Source organism: Theropithecus gelada, chromosome 6 (genome assembly GCF_003255815.1).
Source record: "Theropithecus gelada isolate Dixy chromosome 6, Tgel_1.0, whole genome shotgun sequence".
Classification (NCBI taxonomy): domain Eukaryota; kingdom Metazoa; phylum Chordata; class Mammalia; order Primates; family Cercopithecidae; genus Theropithecus; species Theropithecus gelada.
In genome coordinates, this window is record NC_037673.1 from 134,627,481 (window position 1) to 134,650,606 (window position 23,126).

At 46.3% G+C, this 23,126-nt stretch overlaps 1 protein-coding gene and 1 pseudogene across 2 annotated transcripts in view; both read right to left on the reverse strand.

Annotated features, from left to right (window-relative positions):
* Window positions 1–3,266: 3,266 nt before the first annotated feature.
* GFRA3 (GDNF family receptor alpha 3) overlaps window positions 3,267–23,126 on the reverse strand; it is a 27,847-nt gene continuing 7,987 nt past the window's right edge. Inside the window, exons 2-8 of one of the 2 annotated variants that reach the window (XM_025388252.1) lie at window positions 15,516–15,803; window positions 10,560–10,652; window positions 8,641–8,953; window positions 4,946–5,049; window positions 4,650–4,784; window positions 4,171–4,259; window positions 3,267–3,943 (exon numbers count right to left, since the gene is read on the reverse strand). In XM_025388252.1, coding sequence (XP_025244037.1) covers window positions 3,854–3,943; window positions 4,171–4,259; window positions 4,650–4,784; window positions 4,946–5,049; window positions 8,641–8,953; window positions 10,560–10,652; window positions 15,516–15,803 — 1,112 coding nt within the window. In that variant the 3' untranslated portion in view covers window positions 3,267–3,853. The remainder of the gene's footprint in view (window positions 3,944–4,170; window positions 4,260–4,649; window positions 4,785–4,945; window positions 5,050–8,640; window positions 8,954–10,559; window positions 10,653–15,515; window positions 15,804–23,126) is intronic. The other variant, XM_025388253.1, reaches the window with a different exon arrangement.
* Window positions 18,253–19,023, reverse strand: LOC112626300 (annotated as a pseudogene).

Below are 23,126 nucleotides of genomic sequence, written 5' to 3' on the forward strand. Positions count from 1 at the left end.
CATAAATAACTCATGCTTATAAGCTTTTAGAGAAATAGGAAGCCAAAAAATTGCCAACCCAAACTATTACAACTGATATCAGCATTATTTCATATTGCCAATTAGTCTTTTGGCTGAAATTAATTTGCTTTACTAAAAACAAAGCACAACAAAGACTGCAACTTGTTAAGTTATGTATTCTATTGGCATCCTCACTCTAGGTGAGGAAATAGTGGCTCAGAAATGTGAACAACGTTTTCTGAGGTCAAATAGCTGAGTGTGATAATCAACCAGGCTAACTGAAGAATCCCAACAACCGAAACTTAGGGTCCAGTTGCCAGACCTGGGCTGCTTCTTCATTAAAGCCATGGCTCATGACTTGACAGGGACAGATTTTTTTTTTTTTTTTTTTTTTTTTGAGATGGAGTCTCACCCTGTCGCCCAGGCTGGAATGCAATGGAGCAATCTCGGCTCACTGTAAACTCTGCCTCCCGGATTCAAGCGATTCTCCTGCTTCAGCCTCCTGAATAGCTGGGATTGCAGGTGTCCGCCACCACATGCAGCTAATTTTTGTATTTTTAACAGAGATGGGGTTTCACCATGTTGACCAGGCTGGTCTCAAACTCCTGATTTCAGGTGACCCACCTGCCTTGGCCTCCCCAAGTGTTGGGATTACAGGCGTGAGCCACTGTGCCCGGCCCAGATCTTATCTCCTGCAAAAATACTCAAGACCTGGGACAAGACAAGTGCTTATTAAAGGTTTGTTGAATGAATGAATAAATGAATGAATGAATTTGGAGATAGTTGTTTAGGAGATAGTCTGATCCACCCCAACCATGGAGAGACTCGTAATTTAGCACTCTCCATTTACCACTGCTACCAAAAGTCCTTCCTACCTTGTTGCCCAGAAGCTAGTATAATGGCATTAACTATCCCAGACAGCCATGACACCATTAAAAGCTTCAGTTCAGCCACTGCACCCTGACCCAGGGTCTTGGCTCTGGGCCCTGGGCTGGAAATGTGGTCTGGTTGTTTACCAGAAATTTGGGCCTTCTTCAGAGAAAAGCATACATGACCTATTAGTCTAATTCAAGTACTCAGCAAGAAATGACTACACCATTCACACCCCCAGCCCCAGGTTAATGAAGCCAGGGCAAATGGAGAGGACTTGACTGCTCAGAGATCTTCCTGGGAGGGGGAGAAGGAAGGTCAACTCAGTGTCCCACTGGAGTTTTCAGGGAGGCAGCCTGGCTGAGCATTTCCTGGGGCTGTGCAGGCTACGGGAATACGAAATGTATATAGAGAGACTTACAGATTCCACCCACCACTCTGGCAGCTTTGTGTACATCCTACCCACAGTCACCTCCCTCGCTGCCTTAAACTTGGCTCAGAGAAGAATGGGAAGACAACCAAATATCCATCAACACAGAACTGGTTAAATAAACTATGCATGTATGAATATGCATTCATATAAGTTCATGTCATGCAGATGATAAATAGAATGATATAGCTCAACTCTACTCACGGATGCTGAATGATGTCTGTGACTTGCACTTTGCTATCCAGTGTGTGACCCCACTTATGTAACATTACACATGCCCATAGATTCTCAAGGTCACAGATATGCAGGGAGCAGTCTGGACACTTGACAGTGCGAGCTTAAAGATTTTGCTTTCTTCTTTAGAATTGTCTGTAATGTCCAAATTCTCTACAAAAACACATAATTGTTAACTTTTGTGAGTTTTTACTGTATGTCAGCTACAATGCTTTTACATGGATTATCTCATTCCTCATGAGGTGGGTGCCATGATTTTCCATGTTACAGGTATGGATAGTGAGGCCCAGTGAGGCTAAGCCCAAGGTCACATATTAACAGCTTGTGATTCACAAACTCAAATGTTGCTGGAGGATTAAACGAATTAATGGATGTATTTGCACACAGTTAATGCGCAGTAGTAATTGGCACACAATATGGGCTCCAAAAATGAGGATTATCATAATTAGGGCCAGGCACGGGGGCTCCCGCCTATAATCCCAGCACTTTGGGAGACTTTGAGGCGGGTGGATCACCTGAGGTCAGGAGTTCGAGACCAGGCTGGCCAACATAATGAAACTGTGTCTCTACTAAAAATACAAAAAATTAGCCTGGTGTGATGGCGTGAGCCATACTGGCGTAATCCCAGTTGCTTGGGAGGCTGAGGCAGGAGAATCGCTTGAACCTGGGAGACAGAGGTTGCAGTGAGCCAAGATCATGCCACTGCACTCCAGCCTGGGTGACAGAGCGAGACTGTCTCAAAAAAAAAAAAAAAGAAAAGGATTATCGTAATTATATCACTTGTCATACTGCACTGCTCTTATGGACTGTTGTCTGCTTCCCTGCTCTGGTGTGTAAAAGGTTTGAACATAGGATCTGAGTCCTTTTATCCTGGAATCTCTTGCACACAAAACAGTGTCTTGCAGAGTCAGCATTCATCAGATGCTTATTGAAAGAGTGAGTGAATCAATTAATAGACAGATGTCCAGAGCTCTATAAATACATTCTTCCAACTATTATACTTTGCATGGGTGGGTGTGTCCTTATCCCAATAGGATTACAAATTCCCTGAGATCAAGAACAATCTCTGGGCCAGGCATGGTGGCTCACACCTGTAATCCCAGCACTTTGGCAGGCTGAGGCGGGCAGATCACCTGAAGTCAGGAGTTCGAGACCAGTCTGGCCAATATGGTGAAACTTGTCTCTAATAAAAATACAAAAATTGGCTGGGCATGGTGGCACACGCTTGTAGTCCCAGCTGCTTGGGAGGCTGAGGCAGGAGAATTGCTTGAACCTGGGAGGAGGAGGTTGCAGTGAGCCAAGATCGCACCACTGCACTCCAGACTGGGCGACAGATCAAGACTTTGAGTCAAAAAAAAAAAAAAAAGAGAAGAGAAGAAAAGAACCAATCTGTCTTTTCCTCTGGCCCCCATTATGATCTGGAGCAGGCCAATAACCCAAGCAGGTGTTCAATAAATGGTGTGGTTGACTAAGAATCCCCATCTGTGGCAGATCCCAGGCAGTATCCAAGAAATGGCTGGAGCTGGGACAGATCCCGGGTCCACAGCCTCACATAAGCTATTTTTAATTACAACACCATGTCAAGAACACAGAGAGGCTAGGAGATATACCTGAAGTCATATAGCAGTTGGTGGTAGGGTTGCTGTGTCTCATCACCTGGTCTGTGTTCTTTCATTAACACCCTAGTTCTACAGATATTCAAAATTTGAGAAAATGGAAAAAGAGCAAAGTCTTAAGTCAAAGGTTTAATCATGATCCAAGAGCCCAGAGGGACTTTAGGACAATAATAGGAATAAAGCAAGGCCCATAGGCTCCAGCTCCTGATGCCCAGATGTTCTGCAGGATCCGGGGACAGGGCAGTGCAGGCAGTAGGTTTCCATCCACCATTCAGAGGAGGAGATGAGTGGGCAGGAACCTTCCTCACAAAGGATAATGTCTTTCTAGGCTACCTCAGAACACCCAGTCCTGCCTACCCTAACCCTAACATGGAATGCAATAGAGAATGGCTAACTTATTAGATTCTGGTGATCCTGGTAGTCAAGAGGAAGGGCTTAGAAAGGGGCTTGGTGGAGCTGGTCACCACCGGATGATATGGCTAAATTGTGGTCACCAAGGAGGCGCAGCATGAATCAGAAGTGGAGACGGGGTGGAGGGAATGAGGACCAGACCAATAAGGATCTGGAGGTCATAACCGTTAGCTTCTCCTGTGCCCTCATCTGTGCACTGCACCTCTTTCTGCTGCTGTCCTTTCCTAACGCCTTGTGGGCTGCAAGTCTGGCTGGATGTGGTGGAGGGGAAGAGGGCCCTAGGGAAGTCCAGCTACCATAGGCTCAGGAGCAGAATCAAGGGAAGCATGCAGGAGAAAAGAGAGGGCGCCCAGGGTTGTGACCTCAGAGCACGGTTTTCATTCTGTGGAAGAAATGGAATAGAGTTATCTCAGGGGATTTTCTTCAACCCCTTCACTACCTCAGCCTCAGTCAAGAGGTATTCCCCTTCCCCTGAGGTATCTAGTAGAGGTCTCTATATTCATGGCAATGAGGAGGTCAGCCCCCCACCTCTATCCCTTTGTCTGCCTAATTTGGGTTTTCCCCAGCTGGCCCAGTAAAGTCTGAGGGGTGTAACAGAGGAGGCCCTACCTGGTGTGCCATCACAGCAAAGGTAGGGTGTGGCCAGTCCTGGTAGAAGAGCTGGCTGTGAAAACGCATCTTAGCTGCAATGGCCTCCGCTGAAGAGAGGAGAGAAGGCTCATTGGAAGGGTATAGGGGCAGGAGATTTCTCAGGCTCCCAAGGAAGGAAAGGGAATGCCACGGGGACCCTGGGCGATAGGGGAGCAAGTGGGTGGGAGGTGGAAGTAGGATACTGTCTCATTCTACTTGTTTCTTGAGCTGGAGATGTTCCTGGGTTCCAGACAGGTTGAACAGGCAGCGTGGGAGGTTTCTCAGGGAGTGGGAGACAGAAGAAAGGCCCGAGCTGCGGCAATGAAAGCCTATGCTAGAAGCTGCTCTGTCTGGTGGAGATGGATGGAACCAGCCTGGGCCACAGAGTTGACCCTTTTCCTTCTCTTGAGTCCAGCTGACTCAGCCCCGGGGGCTGGGAGCAAGTACAGCACACTCACTGAGGCAAGGGTTGTGGGAGAAGAACCCTTCCAGCTGTTCACACTCCTCCTGCAGGTTGCCACTGCCTCGACAGGTGCAGCTTAAGGCAACACTGGTGTTGACATTGCTGACAAAGTTGGGGGTCATGGCAGTCCCTGTGGAGTGAAGAGGGAAAGGGTAGTCAGGGCCTAGGCTAACCCTAACTTTAGCTCCCACCTTATTCCACCCATGACAGGATCACATCCTTTATCTCCAGAGCATTCTTACCCTCAGGCCTAGCCAACATGGGGTTCCCTACACATGCCCCCAGCCTCACCAATCAGCCCCAGGTATGCTCGTAGACATCTGGACTGCTCTGTTGCACAAGTTCCTAGGATGTCCATGGGATGGCAGTGGGTCTGGAAATCCACCAGGCGTGATCTGGAAGAAGGGAAATTTCTTTCTTGTTTTTTTTTTGAGATGGTATCTCGCTCTTTCTTGCCCAGGCTGGAGTGCAGTGGCTCAATCTTGGCTCACTGTAACCTCCGCCTCTCAGGTTCAAGTGATTCTCCTGCCTCAGCCTCCCGAGTAGCTGGGACTACAGGTGCGTGCCACCACACCTGGCTAATTTTTTATTTTTAGTAGAGATGGGGTTTCACCATGTTGGCCAGGCTGGTCTCAAACTCCTGACCTCAGGTGACCCACCTGCCTTGGCCTCCCAAAGTGCTGGGATTACAGGTGTGAGCCACTGCACTCAGCCAGGAAAATTTCAAGAGTCACCCTTGAGGGTCCGGCCTGTGGCCTTCTCCCTCATGTCCCATTAGCTTGGAATGCCCATTGTCGTGTCAAATCCTCCTCTGCCTTCAGAGCCTGGCCCAGGACCTCTACCTCTGTGAAGTGTGCCCCTGTCACAATTAAATGTACCATTCCTCGGAACCCACAGCATTTCACTCTGAGTTTGGGCTCCACGATGCCTACTTATGAGATCTCAGATAGTTTCTTTAACCTCAGTTTCTTCAACTATAAAATAGAGATGACAGCAGCACTACCTCGTGGATTTTTGTGAGGATGAAGCAAGAGAATGCATAAGCCAGGCGTAGCGGCTCACGCCTGTAATCCCAGCTACTTGGGAGGCTGAGGTGGGAGAATCAGTTGAGCTCAGGAGTTGGAGACCACCCTGAGCAACATAGCAAGACCCTATCAAGAAAGAAAAGAAAGAAAGAAAGAAAGAGAGAGAGAGAGAGAGAAAGAGAGAGAGAGAGAGAAAGAAAGAAAGAAAGGAAGGAAGGAAGGAAGGAGGGAGGGATGGAGGAAGGAAGGAAAGGAGGGAGGGAGGGAGGGAAAGGAAAGGAAAGAAAGAGAGAAGAGAAGAGAAGGAAACAGGAAGGAAGGAAGGGGAAAAAGAGAGAGGAAGGAAAAAAGGAAGGAAGGAGAGAAGAAGAGACAGAGAGAGGAAAGAAGGAAGGAAGGAAGGAAAGAAGGAAGGAAGGAAGGAAGGAAGGAAGGAAGGAAGGAAGGAAGGAAGGAAGGAAGGAAGGAAGGAAGGAAGGATCGATCTACCTTATTGGGGTTCTTGTGAGGTTTAGATGAATTAATACTTAAAACAGTATCTAGCCCATAGTAAGTATTTAGTTATTCAATAAATGTTAGTATTATGATTATTAAGAGCCCTGACTATAAGATAGTTTACAGATGAGGAAAGTGGTAGTCTCAGAGGTTAAGTAACTTGCCCAAGGTTACAAAGAACTAAGTAGGAGAACCAAGTTGCAAACCAAGGTTATTGTCAACAAATGTCACTTGAATGAATGACAGCTTCAATTTTGTGAGTGTTTTATCCTGAGAAGACACAGGAAAGCCAGATCAGAATTTCAAATTTCCTGAAGAGAATATTTATCAAATCTATCAAATACCTTACAAATCTCCCATGTCCTTTGATCTGGCCATGGCACTAGTAGCAGCACATCCTAAGTAATAATTACATTAGTGCACAAAGATTAAACAGTAAGAGTTGGACAAGCATGGTGGCTCATGCCTATAATCCCAGCATTTTGGGAGGCTGAAGTGGGCTGATCACTTGAGCTCAGGAGTTCAACACTGGCCTGGCCAATGTGGCAAAACCCCATCCCTACTGAAAATACAAAAATTAGCTGGGCACTGTGGTGTGCACTTATAGTCCCAGCCTACTCAGGAGGCTGAGGCAGGAGAATTGCTTGAACCTAGGAGATGGAGGCTGCAGTGAGCACTGCCCTCCAGCCTGGGTGATAGAGCAAGACTCTGTCTCAAAAAAAAAAAAAAAAGAAGGAAAAAAAAGAACCAACCTGGCTGGACGCGGTGGCTCACACCTATAATCCCAGTACTTTAGGAGGCCAAGGCGGGCAGATCACCTGAGGCCAGGAGTTCGAGACTAGCCTGGCCAGCACAGTGAAACCCCATCCCTATTGAAAATACAAAAAAAAAAAAAAAAAAAAATTAGCTGGGCATGGTGGCGGGCGCCTGTAATCCCAGCTACTCGGGAGGCTGAAGGGGGAGTATCCCTTGAACCCAGGAGGAGGAGGCTGTAGCGAGCCGAGATCGCACAGCTGCACTCCAGCCTGGGCAACAAAATGAGACTCCATCTTAAAAACAAAACAAAAAACAACCTAAATATCTAGCAATAGAGGAATGGTTAAATAAAGTGTAGGGCATCCATACATGGAATATAATGCAGGTATTTAAAAATCAAGTTCTTGGCTGGGCATGGTGACTCACACCCATAATCCTAGCACTTCGGGAGGCCGAGGCAGGCTGATAACAAGGTCAGGAGTTCAAGACCAGCCTGGCCAACATAGTGAAACCCCATCTCTACTAAAAATACAAAAATTAGCTGGGCATGGTGGCACAAGCCTGTAGTCCTAGCTACTCGAGAGGCTGAGGCAGGAGAATCGCTTGAACCTGGGAGAAAGAGGTTGCAGTGAGCCGAGATCGTGCCACTGCACTCCAGCCTGGGTGACAGAGGGGGACTCTGTCTCAAAAAAAAAAAAAAGGCCGGACGCAGTGGCTCAAGCCTGTAATCGCAGCACTTTGGGAGGACGAGACTGGCGGATCACAAGGTCAGGAGATCGAGACCATCCTGGCTAACACAGTGAAACCCCGTCTCTACTAAAAAATACAAAAAAACTAGCTGGGCAAGGTGGCGGGCGCCTGTAGTCCCCAGCTACTCAGGTGGCCGAGGCAGGAGAATGGCGTGAACCCGGGAGGCGGAGCTTGCAGTGAGCTGAGATCCAGCCACTGCACTCCAGCCTCGGCAACAGAGTGAGACTCTGTCTCAAAAAAAAAAAAAAAAAAAAAAAAAAAAAGGAAAGAAAAAAAAAAAAGAAAAAAGTTCTTAAAGGACAGTAAGTGAAAAAATAAGCACTACCATTTATCGAGCACTTACTCTTCACCGGTACTCTATACCACTCTATATAAATTATGTAATTTAACTCTCACCAAAATCCCATGAGGTCTGCATTATTATCCCAGTTTTTACAGGAGACTAAATGGAACCTTAGGTTTAGTGATGGAATTTTTAGGTTAAGTGATGTGCTCAAGATCGCAGAGACCCAGGATTTAAATTCACACCTGTCTGACTTCAGATCCCCTCTTACCACTACCCCACACCACCTCCACGGAAAAATGCTCATGAGATGTGCCATAAGAGAAAAAAAGTAAGGCACAAATATATTCCCAGAATGTCTACTTTTGTTATCTGGATAGAAAAATGACTGGAAGGAAATGCTTCCCAAAGTATGATAGATTATCTTCAGGTGATAGAATTTTGAATGATATTTTAAAATACATTTTTATATTTCCTGAGATTTTACAGCAAAGAAAAAAAAACATATTCTTTTTGAGAAAAGACTTTCACAAAATATCCAGTGTAGCTACTTGGTAAAGTAGCCAGTGGGTCCACGGTTCCCTGGGAGGGTCAGACCCTGCTCAGCACAGGAACATGGCCAGGAAGGAGTGGCGTGTGCCACATCCCTGCCCACCCTGTCTTCCCAAACCACACACCTGCAAAGCGGGTCGGAGAAGCAGAGGCGCCGCAGCTCCAGGCAGTTGGGGGCCACAGGTGGCAGCGCGCAGCTGGGGGCGATGGTGTTGCGCCGGCGCTCCCCGCAGCCCCGGTCGTTGGGGGCGCATGGGCACAGTAGCAGGCCTTGCGCATGAGGCTCGGCGGCCTTCTCGAAGAAAGTGAGCAGCTGCCTGAGGCAGACGTGGCGCTGGCAGTGGGGCCCAGAGCACGCCTCCCCGTAGGCCTTGCGCAGCCGGTCACACTTGTCATTTAGAGTACACAGCATGGCAAACTTGAGGCAGAGGTCTGAGTCTGGGGGGAAAGGGCACGGAGTCACTGGGCTGGGCCCTCTGCATGCCTGCAGCCCAGGCTCCATAGGAACCCCGGAAAACCCCTGATTTGACAAGGAAGGTAGTGGATATAGGAGGAAAAGAAAGCCTGTCCTGAATAAACCCACTCCTAATCCAGGGCTTCCCCTCTCCCCACAAACTCTGCCTGCTCTTCTGAAGCCTTCCCCATCCTACTCCTCTTTTTTTTTTTTTTTTTAGACGGAGTTTTGCTCTTGTTGCCCAGGCTGGAGTGCAGTGGCGAGATCTCAGCTCACTGCAACCTCCGCCTCCTGGGTTCAAGCAATTCTCCTGCCTCAGCCTCCCGAGTAGCTGGGATTACAGGCACGCGCCACGACGCCCGGCTAATTTTTTTGTATTTTTAGTAGAAACGGGGTTTCATCATGTTAGCCAGGCTGGTCTTGAACTCCCGACCTCAGGAGATCTGCCCGCCTTGGCCTCCCAAAGTGCTGGGATTACAGGCATGAGCCACCGTGCCCGGCCCAACTCCTCATCTTGACTAGGTAAAATAATAAGAATAATCACTATCATCATCTATATGCATTGAACACCCATTTATCTAGAATTCAAGCGGCCAGAAAGCTCAGAAAACCATACCTCTTTCCTCAGTGCTGCGCTGTGAGAGCTGAAGATAGAAAAGATAACCCAGAGTACCTGCAACATTCTGAAGCACTTTCAAAACTGTCCAAAACAGATGCAGCCAAATTCTAGTTGAGGTTTCTGGTTTGGTTTTGGCTTCATCTGCACCTATCCTGTTCCATTTTAATGTCACCTGCCCATCTTTCATTTATTGATTCATGTATACTCTGTTCCCCATACTCTGAATCTTGGGAAATTATGGTGATATTTCTATTAACAGAATATTCCAGCAGCCATAGTAATCAAGTAATTGCAACAGGTTATTTGCTAAGCTTGTCACTAAGAGTTTTTCATGCATGAAACTCTATGCCTTTTTCTCAAAATTCTAATTCTAATGATAAAAAACTGACTATACAGCAAAGCTCACATCTTTCTCAAAAAGCATGTGTGTATGTTTTTCCTCAATTAACTCATAGTCTCACTTTCCTGAAAAACATGCATCACAGTCCTTGCCAGACTGATGGCTCCCCACCCTGAGTCACCCCGTGCAGAGTCACACTCTCTTTTCCTGCCCAACACCTCGCCCATCCCATTAGAATGGTTGAAAACAGCAATTTCCTAGTCTTCAGGGACAAAAAGGCTACTTTCCCAGCTGCCTTGAATGCAAGTAAATACTCCATTTCAGCACAATTTTTCCTGGGGCTGCTGCCACTCCCACCACACCCTTTGCAGAGGCCCGCCTTGTAGAAACAGGGAGCCCTAATGGGCTCTCTTCAATGGCCTCCCTAATAACTGCTGTCCTTTGGAGACACCTGTGAGACCAGACCATGCCCCAGAGCTCACACTTCCAGCCTGACACAGTCTTCCTTAGTCACCTGGTAGGCTAGAAACTTTCCCCTTATAAGCCCCCCAACTTGTGCCCCTCCCCAGTCACCCTTCCTCCAGGGTCCAAGCCCCAGCCTCTGGTTCCCGAGCCTAATTGCCCTCCACACCTGGTTTGAGCATGTTCAGTTTGCTGAGATTCATTTTCCAGGGTTTGCTGGTCACTGTGTCTTCATAGGGGGAGACATCCAGCTCATAGTTACCTAGAGACAAGGTGGGGAGCACCAGAATGCTGAGGATCAGGGTGGGGTAGGTGGGAGGGGCTGAAGCTGCTGGCTCAGACCTCAAAGCCCTGTGGAGAAAAGGAAAAGCACAGCCTCTACCTAACCAGCTGCAAGCTGTGCAGAGACGAGAAAAATGCAGGGCCATAAGGTATAGGCTGGGCTCCACCAATAAACTATAAGAATAATAAGAGCTACCATTTGTTGAGCACACTGTGTGCTTAGCACCACAGTATAAGTGAGATAAATAAATATGCTGAGCACCATCGCACTTATCAGCACACAGTGTAGGGAGGCAAGAGGATTCAGGGAGAAGCCTCCGAGGAAGTTCGGAAAGAGAAGTGATTAGGATGAGGAGTAGAAAACAGGGAACAAGGAGTGTGGCAAACTGTATTATTGTTTCCAATTATTTGTTCCCCACCCTTTGGGAGGATTATACTTCCCCACCTGTTACCATGTAACTTTCACACTCCCTGTGAGAGGCGTACACTTCCTCACCCCACTGATGGCAGGCTTGGCCATGTGACTTGCTCTGGCCTGTGGATTGTGAGCTGAAGTGATGTAAATCACATCTGAGCAGAAGCTTTAAGACCCTCACGTGGTTCTGCTGCTACTCTTTCTCCTCTACCAGCCTGGATCCTCCAGTGAAGAAGACAAGCAGAACAGAGACAAGGCCAACTCATAGAAGCCTCCAGCAGATGTGTAACATGAGCAAGAAATACATTTTTGTTGTTGAAAGCCAGAGATTTGGGAACTGGTTGTTACAACAGCATAACCCAGCAAATTCTTACTAAAAATGCAATGGGGTGCCAGGTGCGGTGGCTCACAGCTGTAATCCTAGCACTTTGGGATGTCTAGGCGGGTGGATCACCTGAGGTCAGGAGTTCAAGACCAGCCTGGTCAACATGGTGAAACCCCATCTCTACTGAAAATATAAAAATTAGCCAGGCACGGTGGCTCATGCCTGTAATCCAAGCACTTTGGTAGGCTGAAGTGGGAGGATCACGAGGTCAGGAGATCGAGACCATCCTGGCTAACAGTGTAACCCCATCTCCACTAAAAATACAAAAAATTAGCCGGGTGTGGTGGCGGGTGACTGTAGTCCCAGCTACTCGGGAGGCTGAGGCAGGTGAGTGGCGTGAACCTGGGAGGTGGAGCTTGCAGTGAGCCAAGATCATGCCACTGCACTCCAGCCTGGGCAACAGAGTGAGACTCCGTCTCAAAAAAAAAAAAAAAATTAGTTGGGCATGGTGGCGCATGCCTGTAATCCCAGCTACCCAGGAGGCTGAGGTGGGAGAATCACTTGAACCCAGGAGGCGGAGGCTGCAGTGAGCCACGACCATGCCACTGCACTCCAGCCTGGGCGACAGAGTGAGGCTCCATCTTACAAAAAAAAATGCAACTGGGAGGCTGAGGCGGGAATATTCCTTGAGCCCAGGAGCTCAAGACCAGCCTGGGAAACACAGCAGGACTTCATCTCTACAAAAAATTTTAAAATTAGCTGGGTCCGGTGGCACACACATGTAGTCCCAGCTACTCAGGAGGCTGAGGTGGGAGGACCACTTGAGCTCAGGAGGTTAAGGCTGCAGTAAGCTATGAATGTGCCACTGCACTCCAGCCTGGGTGACAAGTGAGACTCCGACTAAAAAAACAGCAAAAATAAAATGCAATTGGTACCTAGAAGTGGAGTGCTACAGAAATAAAATAATACAATGTGTGTCATTGGTTTTGGTACTGGGCAGTGGGTGGTAAAGAAGCTGTTACTGGGGGCTAGAAAGATGGCAGTCTTCATTATGCAGTGGCAAAGCATCTGGTAAAATTGTTGCCTGTGATAACTGGGAAGATTATATGCTGAATGAGCTTGTACTGTTAGGGGAAACTGAGAAGCAGTTTACTAGTATGTCTTGATTGCTATTGGCTGCATTTGGCAAGGTACTACAAGACATAAGCTCAGAAAAGAATTGGCCAGTTCCCAAATGTGGAGGAAAAGATAATCTAGAAATTTCAGGACTTGTAGGATTAAGAAATGCAACTGTGCTGGGCGTGGTGACTCACACCTGTAATTCCAGCATTTTGGGAGGCTGAGGCGGGCAGATCACAAGGTCAGGAGTTTGAGACCAGCCTGACCAACATGGTGAAACCCTCTCTCTACTAAAAATACAAAAATTAGCTGGGCATGGTGGCAGGTGCCAGCTACTCAGAAGCCTGAGGCAGGAGAATCGCTTAAACCTGGGAGGCAGAGGTTGCAGTGAGCCGAGATCAAGCCACTGCACTCCAGCCAGGGCAACAGAGCAAGACTCTGTTTCAAAAAAAGAAAAGAAAAGAAAAGAAATGCCACTGTTTCTCGTATTCATAAGGTAAAAGATAAAACATTTAAAAAAATGTTTTGAGTGATAAGGCTGATTACAACTCAGCCTTGGGGGAAAGACCAAATGAGTTATGTGGCTATCATACTGTTTGTGGAGATCTTTCAGTTGATTAAGATGGTTCCAATAAGTCCTGCCAGTTGGACAAATGTACTCAGTGAAAAAAGACTAAAGTAGTGGCTCTTCCACAGAAGCCTGATAAGGGCTAGGTGCTTCTAATTAGGTGTAGAAAAAGAGGCATGTCTTGAATTGTGGGAAAGGCCACAGGCACATGAGATGATAGAAATCAAAGACATAAGCAGCAATTATGTTTTCAGAGAGTTGTACTACAAAGAGCTACCGGTGTAGATTAAAAGAGACTGTGACTATTTGAGACTTAAAATGGCCCAACATTTCTCAGGCAGGAAGCAGGCTGAGAATGCGGCTCAGTCCCCAGGTAGATTGTAGTCCCTAATGCCCTTTTCAAATGTGGTCAAAGAGAAAACTGAAAGAGGAAGGACCTTTCCAGAGGGCTGGGCCAAGAGCTGTGGAAAACAATGGACAGGGCAACTACTCCTGTAGAGCAAAAACAGGGCCTTATTAAAGAGCAATCCCTATTCCCAGGGAAGAGGGTCCTTACAACATTTGTGTAGCAGGATCTCAGAATTGCTATGAATCAATGTCTGCTGTGTGTCTCTCATTCATTCATTCATTCATTTATTTATTTGAGACAGGGTCTCGCTCTGTCACCCAGGCTGGAGCACAGTGGTGTGATCATGCCTCACTGCAGACTCAAAATCCTGGGCTCAAGTGATCCTCCCACCTCAGCCTCCCGAGTAGCTGGGACCACAGTTGTACACCACCACACTCAGCTAATTTATTTATCTTTTTGTAGTGATGGGAGCTCGCTACGTTGTCCAGGCTGGTCTCGAACTCCTGGGCTTTAGGGATACTCCCGCCTTGGCCTCCCGAGGTGCTAAAGTTACAGGTGTGAGTCACCACACCTAGATGCCCATTCCTCCCCTTTCTGACAATGTTCGTTGTGGTTATCCTGACCCTGTTCCTTTATTGTGTGGTGAGTACATATAGAAAGCAGATGACTTGTCTTTTTAGTTCATAAGTTTTTAGATCAAGAGGAGCCACATCCAGACCCAATTTGAAAACTATCATGAGATCCTAGACTTGAAGCCTGATGTCATGTTTGTTTGTTTGCTTGTTTTTTCGAGACAGAGTCTCACCCTGTCGCCCAGGCTGGAGTGCAGTAGTGCTATCTCGACTCACTGAAACCTCTGCTTCTCCGGTTCAAGTGATTCTCCTGCCTCAGCTTCCCAAATAGCCTGCGATTACAGGCGCCCACCACCACGCCCAGCTAATTTTTTGTATTTTTAGTAGAGATGAGGTTTCACCATGTTGGCCAGGTTGATCTTAAACTCCTGAATGCAAGTGATCTGCCTTCCTTGGCCTCCCAAAGTGCTGGGATTACAGGTGTGAGCCACTGTGCCCGGCCTGATGTCATGTTTGAACAGAGCTCTTAGGGCATCTTTCATGGAAAATAGGTGGGTGTATTTTACTTGCAGAAGGGAAGTAAATGAATACTTGACAATGATAGATTGTATTATTGTTTCCAATCATTCTTTGCCTTCCCTGTAAGATTGTATATCCTCATTTATTGCCATGAGATTTTTGGTATCTCCCTGTGGGAGAAGTACAATTCTCAATCCAGTGATGTGAGGCTTGGCCATGTGACTTGCTCTCTGAATGAAATGTAAGCAGATGTAGTGTATATAAGATCTGAGCAGAAACTTTAAAAATCATCATGTGGTTCTACCAATGCTCATTTCCTCCTGCCACGAGAAGGGAACATCCCAGACAGAGGCTGCACCTTGAGCCTGGATCCCAGAATGAATAAGACCCATGGAAGAGCCAATACAGAACATGAGCAAGAATTAAACCTTTGTTTTGCAAGTTGCTGTTTTGTTACAGCAACATAGTCCGGTAAAAGCTGACTAATAAGGGTCCTATGGAAAGAGTGACAGGCAGCTCCTCTTTGGCTCTTTCTGTGCCTTCTCTCTCTTACATCTCCTGGCTGGTTAATGAGTATTCTTTCTGTTAAAGGCTGGACCAAGATGTTACCTCTCCATTTCTCTGAACTTGGTATTTGGAGCCTATTTATGGGTTAAGACTCTTTTCTCCCATCTACTGTCCATACCATCTGTTCCAGGAACTCCCCAGGTTGGGCCTCAGCCTGGTTCACAGCTCTGCTAAGTGGGAACTGACATGTTGCCAGGTAAGAAAGGGGGAAGTAGGGAGAAGAGAGGGCAGTGTTATGGGGCCCCAAGGAGATCCTGGTATTATCCCCCCACCTTTTCTGATGTCAAATGCAGAGCTTCATTATCCTCCTCATCAGAATCTACCACGTGGCCCATATCCTGCAAGATTAAAAAACAACCCCCTAGAGCCATCTTCCCCAGCTTAGCCCACTCTATAATGGGAGCCTCACCAAGGCTGCGGGCACGGTGAACGGTCCAATAGATGTCCAAGCAGGCAACCTGGTTCTTCATGCGCCGGTGGCACATGCAGCCTATCAGAGAGCTGTTCCTGAGTTGCTGTGCTGCCTCCAGGCAGTCCGCAGGGACTGAAGGCTCCTCTGAGGGCAGTGGGGTGCTTATGCTAGAGGTGCAGGAATCCAGGTGGTGGTAGGCAGCACTGCAAATGGGATCAGCCTGGCACTTCCTCCTGGCCTGCAGACAGCTGTTCATGAGACGGCTTTCTGTGGGAAGGGGGTCTCCTGTAAAGGGAGATACCAGGTGAGGCTCACATAAGGTTAGAGTAGCTGTCTGGGAATACCAAGTCACGAGGTTGGAAGACGGATACTCCTGATGAAACTTTGTGAAAGTCTTAGGGTAGCACAAAAGGCTTTTAGGAATAAGCGTGGAGAGAGAGAGAGAAGCCCAGCAGGACTAGATAGTCTGCAGCTGCCACAGTCCAGACAGAACAGACTAGGTCCAACAATAGGGGTTTGCAGAGAGGCTGCTCAGCCTTCAGGGAGGCAAAGGGGATAGTTGTTTGAAGGCGAGCCTGATGACCCTGACAGGCACAGAGGAAGGGGGCCCCGGCAGAGCCATGCCATGGGCAGGGCTAGTATCAGAACCAGAGAGTTGAGAATGGACAAGGGAGTGCTAAATGGCAGTCAGCAATAACTTTGAGTCTCCCATTAAAAGTCATTTAAAAATACCTGAAGGTGGAAACTGGCTGGGGTTGGGGTAGAGAGCTAATTCCAGAAGGAAAGAAAGGGTACACCAACCCTGTCTCTTACTCAGAAATACCAAGATTCCTCCACAGCCTGGAAGGAATCCCCTGCATCCTAGGATTTAGGGTGCTCAACATGGGATAACAGAACATCATCATCTCCCTAGCTGTTCAAAGATAGAAATCTAGGAGAAAATTTTTTTTTTTTTTTTTTTTTTTTTGAGACAGAGTTTCACCCTTGTTGCCCTGGTTGGAGTACAATGGCGTGATCTTGGCTCAACACAACCTCCGCCTCCCAGGTTCAAGCAATTCTCCTGCCTCAGCCTACCAAGTAGCTGGAATTACAGGCATGCATTATCACACACCCAGCTAATTTTATATTTTTAGTAGAGACGGGGTCTCTCTATGTTGGTCAGGCTGGTCTCAAACTCCTGACCTTGGGTGATCCTCCCACCTTGGCCTCCCAAAGTGCTGGGATTACAGGTGTGAGCCACCGCACCTTAATTCATCTCTTCCTTTCACAGCCTGTGTTCAATCCAACAAGTCCTGTCAACTTCACAACACATCTGGAATCTGCCCACTTTTCTCCATGGGTGTCACTAACTCCTTAGATCAAGCCACCATCAACTTTTCTCCTTCTTCCCTTGTCCTTTCTTCTCCTTCTCTTCTCCTTCTTTTCCTTTTTCTTTTTTAGATAGGGTCTTGCTCTATGTCCCAGGCTGGAGTGCAGTAGCACTGCAGCTCACTGCAGCCTTGACCTCCTGGGTTCAAGCAATCCTCCTACCTCAGCCTCCTGAGTAGTTGGGACTGCAGGCACATGCCACCACAGCTGGCTAATTTTTGTATTTTTAGTAGAGATCGGTTTTCATCACGTTGGCCAGGCTGGTCCTGAACTTCTGACCTCAAGTGATCTGCCTGCCTTGGCCTCCCAAAGTGCTGGGATTACAGGCATGAGCCACCGCACCCAGCCAGTACCTCATTGTTCTTTATGGATGAATAATATTTCATTATATCAATATCCTACATTTTGTTTATCTATTCTTCAGTTCATGGACACTTGGGTTGCTTCTGCCTTTTGGTTATTGTGAATAGCGCTTTGATGAGCATTTCATGTACAAGTATTTGTTTGAACACCTGTTTTTTGTTCTTTGGGATACATACCTAGGGGTGGAATTGCTGGGTCATACGGTAATTCTATGTTTAACTTTTTGAGGAACCGCCAAATTGTTTTTCACAGAAGCTGCACCATTTTACATTCCCATCAGCAATGTACGAGGATTCTAGTTTCTATACATACTGCCAACTCTTGTTATTTCCCATTAAAAAAATTATAACCATCCTTGTGAGCACGAAGTGGCATCTCATTGAGGTTTTCATTTGCATTTCCCTAATGACTAAGGGAGCATATATGTTCCCTTATGTGTACAAATGTTGAGCATATTTTTATGGGCTTGTTAGCCATTTGTACACCTTCCTTGGTAATAAACTTTTTGTTGAGGTGTAACACAGAAAAGTACATGAATCAAAAATGTATAGCTCAATGGATTTCACAAATTGAATATACTTGAGTAGCCAGAATCCAGATAAAGGATAGAACATTACCAGTACCCCTGAAGCCCTCTTCTAGTCACTGTGCTCCCAAGTAAACCAGTATCTTCATTTCTTTTTATATTTTTTCTTTTCTTTTTTTTTTTTTTTGAGACAGAGTCAGGCTGGAGTGCAGTGATGCGATCTCAGCTCACTGCAACCTTGCAACCTCTGCCTCCTGGGTTCAAGCGATTCTCCTGCCTCAGCCTCCCAAGTAGCTGGGACTACAGGCACCCACCACAATGCCCAGTTAATTTTTGTACTTTTAGTAAAGAAAGGGTTTAACCATGTTGCCCAGGCTGGTCTTGAACTCCTAACCTCAAGTGATCCACCCGCCTTGGCCTTCCAAAGTGCTGGGATTAAAAGTGTGAGCCACTGCACTCAGCCTGTCTTCATTTCTTTTACTTGTCTTCTGGTTTGCTGAAGCAATAGGTCAGACATTTGCCACAATAGTGTCTGTCAGAGTGGTTGGTCATAAACACTCCAGCACCACATTCACCTGAAGGGCACTCCTGACGAAGGTGACTATTTTTGCTATTCTCATCCACCTTATGGTATTTCAGGACAGCCAGCTTCACCTTCTTTCTTTTATGCTTTTTTATTCCTTTTTTTTTTTTTTTTGAGACCAGGTCTTACTCTGTTGTCCAGGTTGGAGTGCAGTGGCATGATCTCAGCTCTCTGCAATTTCTGCCTCCTGGGTTCAAGTGATTCACCTTCCTCAGCCACCCAAGTAGCTGGGATTACAGGCACGTGCCACCATACCGAGCTGGGTTTTGTAATTTTAGTAGAGAGGTGGTTTCACCATGTTGGCCAGGCTGGTCTCGAACTCCTGGCCTCAAGCGATCCATCCACCTCGGCCTTCCAAAGTGCTGGGATTACAGTCATGAGCCACAGTGTCCGGCCTATTCTTTTTGGGAGTAGTGTGAGACTTCTTCCTTTTCTCAGGACCACCACAAAGTCTCAACACAAGACAAGTGGACTCCTTTTGAATGTTATAGTCAGACAAAGCACATCCGTCTTCCAGTTGCTTGCCAGCAAAGATCAGTCTTTACTACTGGTCAGGAGAAATTCCTTCCTTATCCTGGATCTTGGCTTTTACATTTCCTTGTATTCAAGGGTTCAACCTCAAGAGCGATGGCTTTCTCCATAAAGGGTGTTACGAAAATCTGCATTTTGGTGGTGACTCCACTGCAGATGGTGGATCAAAAAGGTAGTAACTTTATCTCTAACATCAGAGATTAGTTTTGCCCCAGTACAGCCAACTAATCTTCAGCAAAGCAAACAAAAACATAAAGTGGGGAAAGAACACCCTTTTCAACAAATGGTACTGGGATAATTGGCTAGCCACATGTAGGAGAATGAAACTGGGTCCTCATCTCTCATCTTATACAAAAATCAACTCAAGATGGATTAAGAACTTAAATCTGGCCACCACACCTGTAATCCCAGCACTTTGGGAGGCCAAGGTGGGTGGATTACCTGAGGTCAGGAGTTCGAGACCAGCCTAACCAGCATGGTGAAACACCGCCTCTATTAAAAATACAAAAATTAGCTGGGTGTGGTGGGTGGGGCGGGGGGGGGCGCCTGTAATACGAGCTACACAGGAGGCCGAGGCAGGAGAATTGCTTGAACCCAGGAGGCAGAGGTTGCAGTGAGCTGAGATCATGCCACTGCACTCCAGCCTGGGCAACAGGGTGAGACTCCATCTGAAAAAAAAAAAGAAGAACTTAAATCTAAGACCTGAAACTATAACAATTCTAGAAGACAACATTGGAAAAATCCTTCTAGACCTTGACTTAGGCAAGGATTTCATGACCAAGAACCCAAAAGCAAATGCAAAAAAAAAAAAGATGAATAACTGGTACTTAATTAAACTAAAGAGCTTCTACACAGCAAAAGGAACAGTCAGCAGAGTAAACAGACAACCCACAGAGTGGGAGAAAATTTTCACAATCTATACATCTGACAAAGGACTAATATTCAGAATCTACAACAAACTCAAACAAATCAGCAAGAAAAAAACAATCGGCCGGGCGCGGTGGCTCAAGCTGGTAATTGCAGCACTTTGGGAGGCCGAGGCGGGCGGATCATGAGGTCAGGAGATCAAGACCATCCCGACTAACATGGTGAAACCCCATCTCTACTAAAACTACAAAAAATTAGCTGGGTGTGGTGGTGAACGCCTGTAGTCCCAGCTACTCTGGAGGCTGAGGCAGGAGAATGGTGTGAACCCAGGAGGCAGAGCTTGCAGTGAGCTGAGATCACGCCACTGCACTCCAGCCTGGGCGACAGAGCAAGACTCCATCTCAAAAAAAAGAAAAAGAAAAAAACAAACAATCCCATCAAAAAGTGGGCTAAGGACATGAATAGACAATTCTCAAAAGAAGATATACAAATAGCCAACATATGAAAAATTGCTCAACATCACTCATGATCAGTAAAATGCAAATCAAATCCACAATGTGATAGCACTTTACTCCTTCAAGAATGGCCATAATCAAAAAATCAAAAAACAGTAGATGTTGGCACGGATGCAGTGATCAGGGAACTACTGATCTACACTGCTGGTGGGAATGTAAACTGGTACAGTCACTGAGGAAAACAGTCTGGAGATTCCTTAAAGAGCTAAAAGTAGGCTGGGCATGGTGGCTCACACCTGTAATCCCAGCACTTTGGGAGGTTGAGGTGGGCAGATCACCTGAGGTCAGGAGTTCGAGACCAGCCCAGCCAACACTGCAAAACTCCATCTCTACTAAAAATACAAAAATTAGCTGGGTATGGTGGCAGTCACCTGTAATCTCAGCTACTCAAGAGGCTGAGGCTGGAGAATCACTTGAATCCAGGAAGCAGAGGTTTCAGTGAGATGAGATCAAGTCATTGCACTGCAGCCTAGGGGACAAGAGCGAAACTCTGTCTGGAAAGAAAAAAAAGCCAGATGCAGTGGCTCACACCTGTAATCCAAGCACTTTGGGAAGCCAAGGCCGGCAGATCACAAGGTCAAGAGATCGAGACCGTCCTGGCCAACAGGGTGAAACCCGATCTCTACTACAAATACAAAAATTAGCTGGGCGTGGTGGCATGTGCCTATAGTCCCAGCTACTCAGGAGGCTGAGGCAGGAGAATTGCTTGAACCCGGGAGGCGGAGGTTGCAGTGAGCCGAGACTGTGCCACTGCACTCTAGCCTGGTAACAGAGCGAGACTCCATCTCAAAAAAAAAAAAAAAAAAAAAGTAGAATTACCATGTGATCCAGCAATCCCACTACTGGGTGTCTACCCAGAGGAAAAGAAGTCATTAAACAAAAAAAGATACTTGCACACTCATGTTTATAGCAGCACAATCTGCAATTGCAAAATCATAGAACCAACCCAAATGCCCATCAATAAACGAGTGGATACAGAAATTGTGATACAATAGAATACTATTCAGCCATAAAAAGGAATTAATTGGCCGGGTGCGGTAGCTCACGCCTGTAATCCCAGAACTTTGGGAGGCCGAGATGGGCAGATCATGAGGTCAGGAGATCGAGACCATCCTGGCTAATATGGTGAAACCCCATCTCCACTAAAAATACAAAAAAAAATTAGCCGGGTGTGGTGGCGGGCACCTGTAGACCCAGCTACTTGGGAGGCTGAGGCAGGAGACTGGCGTGAACCCGGGAGGCAGAGCTTGCAGAGAGCCGAGATCACACCACTGCACTCCAGCCTGGGTGACTCCAACTCAAAAAAGAATAAAAAAAAAAAAAGGAAAGGAATGAATTAACAGCATTCGCAGCAACCTAGATGAGATTGGAGACTATTATTCTAAGTGAAGTAACTCACGAATGGAAAACCAAACATCGTATATTCTCACTGATATATGGGAGATAAGCTATGAGGATGCAAAGGCATAAGAATGATACAATGGACTTGGGGACTTGGGGGGAAGCATGGCGGGGGGAAGGGATAAAAGACTACAAATAGGGTACGGTATATACTTCTCGGGTGATGGGTGCACCAAAATCTCACGAATCAGCACTAAAGAACTTATTCATGTAACCAAACGCCACCTGTATGTACCCCAATAACCTACGGAAAAGAAAAAGTATATCAGAATTTCTCTAGGAAATATGTATTTCCAAAAAGCATATTTGATAATTTTACATGTAGAAGATGAAAGAAAAAGCTTTTGAGATTTCAAAAAGCATTTAAGGAAGGTATGATATTTTATATATTTACCAAAAGGGAGCATGGATTTAAAAAGATTGAGGAATTTCTACAGGTTTACGATGTTACTTCCAGTAGGTAGGTACCCAATAAGTGGTAAGTACACAAAGTAGCAGATTCAAGTCCTATTGCTGTAACTGGACTATAATTTTTTTTTTTTGAGATGGAGTTTTGCTCTTGTTACCCAGGAATTTCTCCATGTTGGTCAGGCTGGCCTCGAACTCCTGACCTCAGGTGATCTGCCCGCCTCGGCCTCAACAAAGTGCTGGGATTACAGGTGTGAGCCACTGCGCCTGGCTGTACATATTTAACTGTACTAACTATTGAGTTGTAAACATTTTCAAAAGAAAACAATTTCTTAGTTGACACTACCAAGTTTGAGCAGTGATGGATTTAGGGGCATTCATCTCAACAAAGAACTTCGGGGCCACATTAAATTTCATCTCAACAAGGTGGAACTTGTGTTTCCTGGATTGTGAAACAGGACTTGATCCAGGGCAAAGGTCATAATTTGATCCAGTGTCCAAATGTGGTTTTTTTTTTAGTCAGCAAAGTTCTGTTCCTTTTTCTCTTTTCTTTTCTTTACTTTTCTTTTCTTTCTTTTAATCTCTGTCACCCAGACTGGAGTGCAGTGGTACAATCGCCACTCATTGCAGCCTGCAGCCTCAACTTCCCAGGCTCAAGTGAATTCTCCCACCTCAGCCTCCCAAGTAGCTGGGACTGCATGCATGTACTACCATGCCCAGCTAATTTTTGTATCTTTTGTAGAGATGGGCTTTCATCATGTTGCCCAGGCTGGTCTCGAACTCCCGAGCTCAAGCAATTCGCCCACCTTGGCCTCCCAAAATGCTGGGATTATAGGAGTGAGCTAAAATGCCCGGCAGTATTTTCTTTTTCTGTTTTCTTTTTTTTTTTTTTTTTTTTTGTGTGTGTGTGTGTGTGTGTGTGTGTGTGTGTGGGTTTTTTTGTTTTTTGGGGTTTTGTTTTGTTTTGTTTTGCACGTTCACAGTATTTTCTTTTCTTTTTTTTTTTTTCTTTTTTTTTTTTTTTTTTTTTTTTTTTTTTTTTTTTT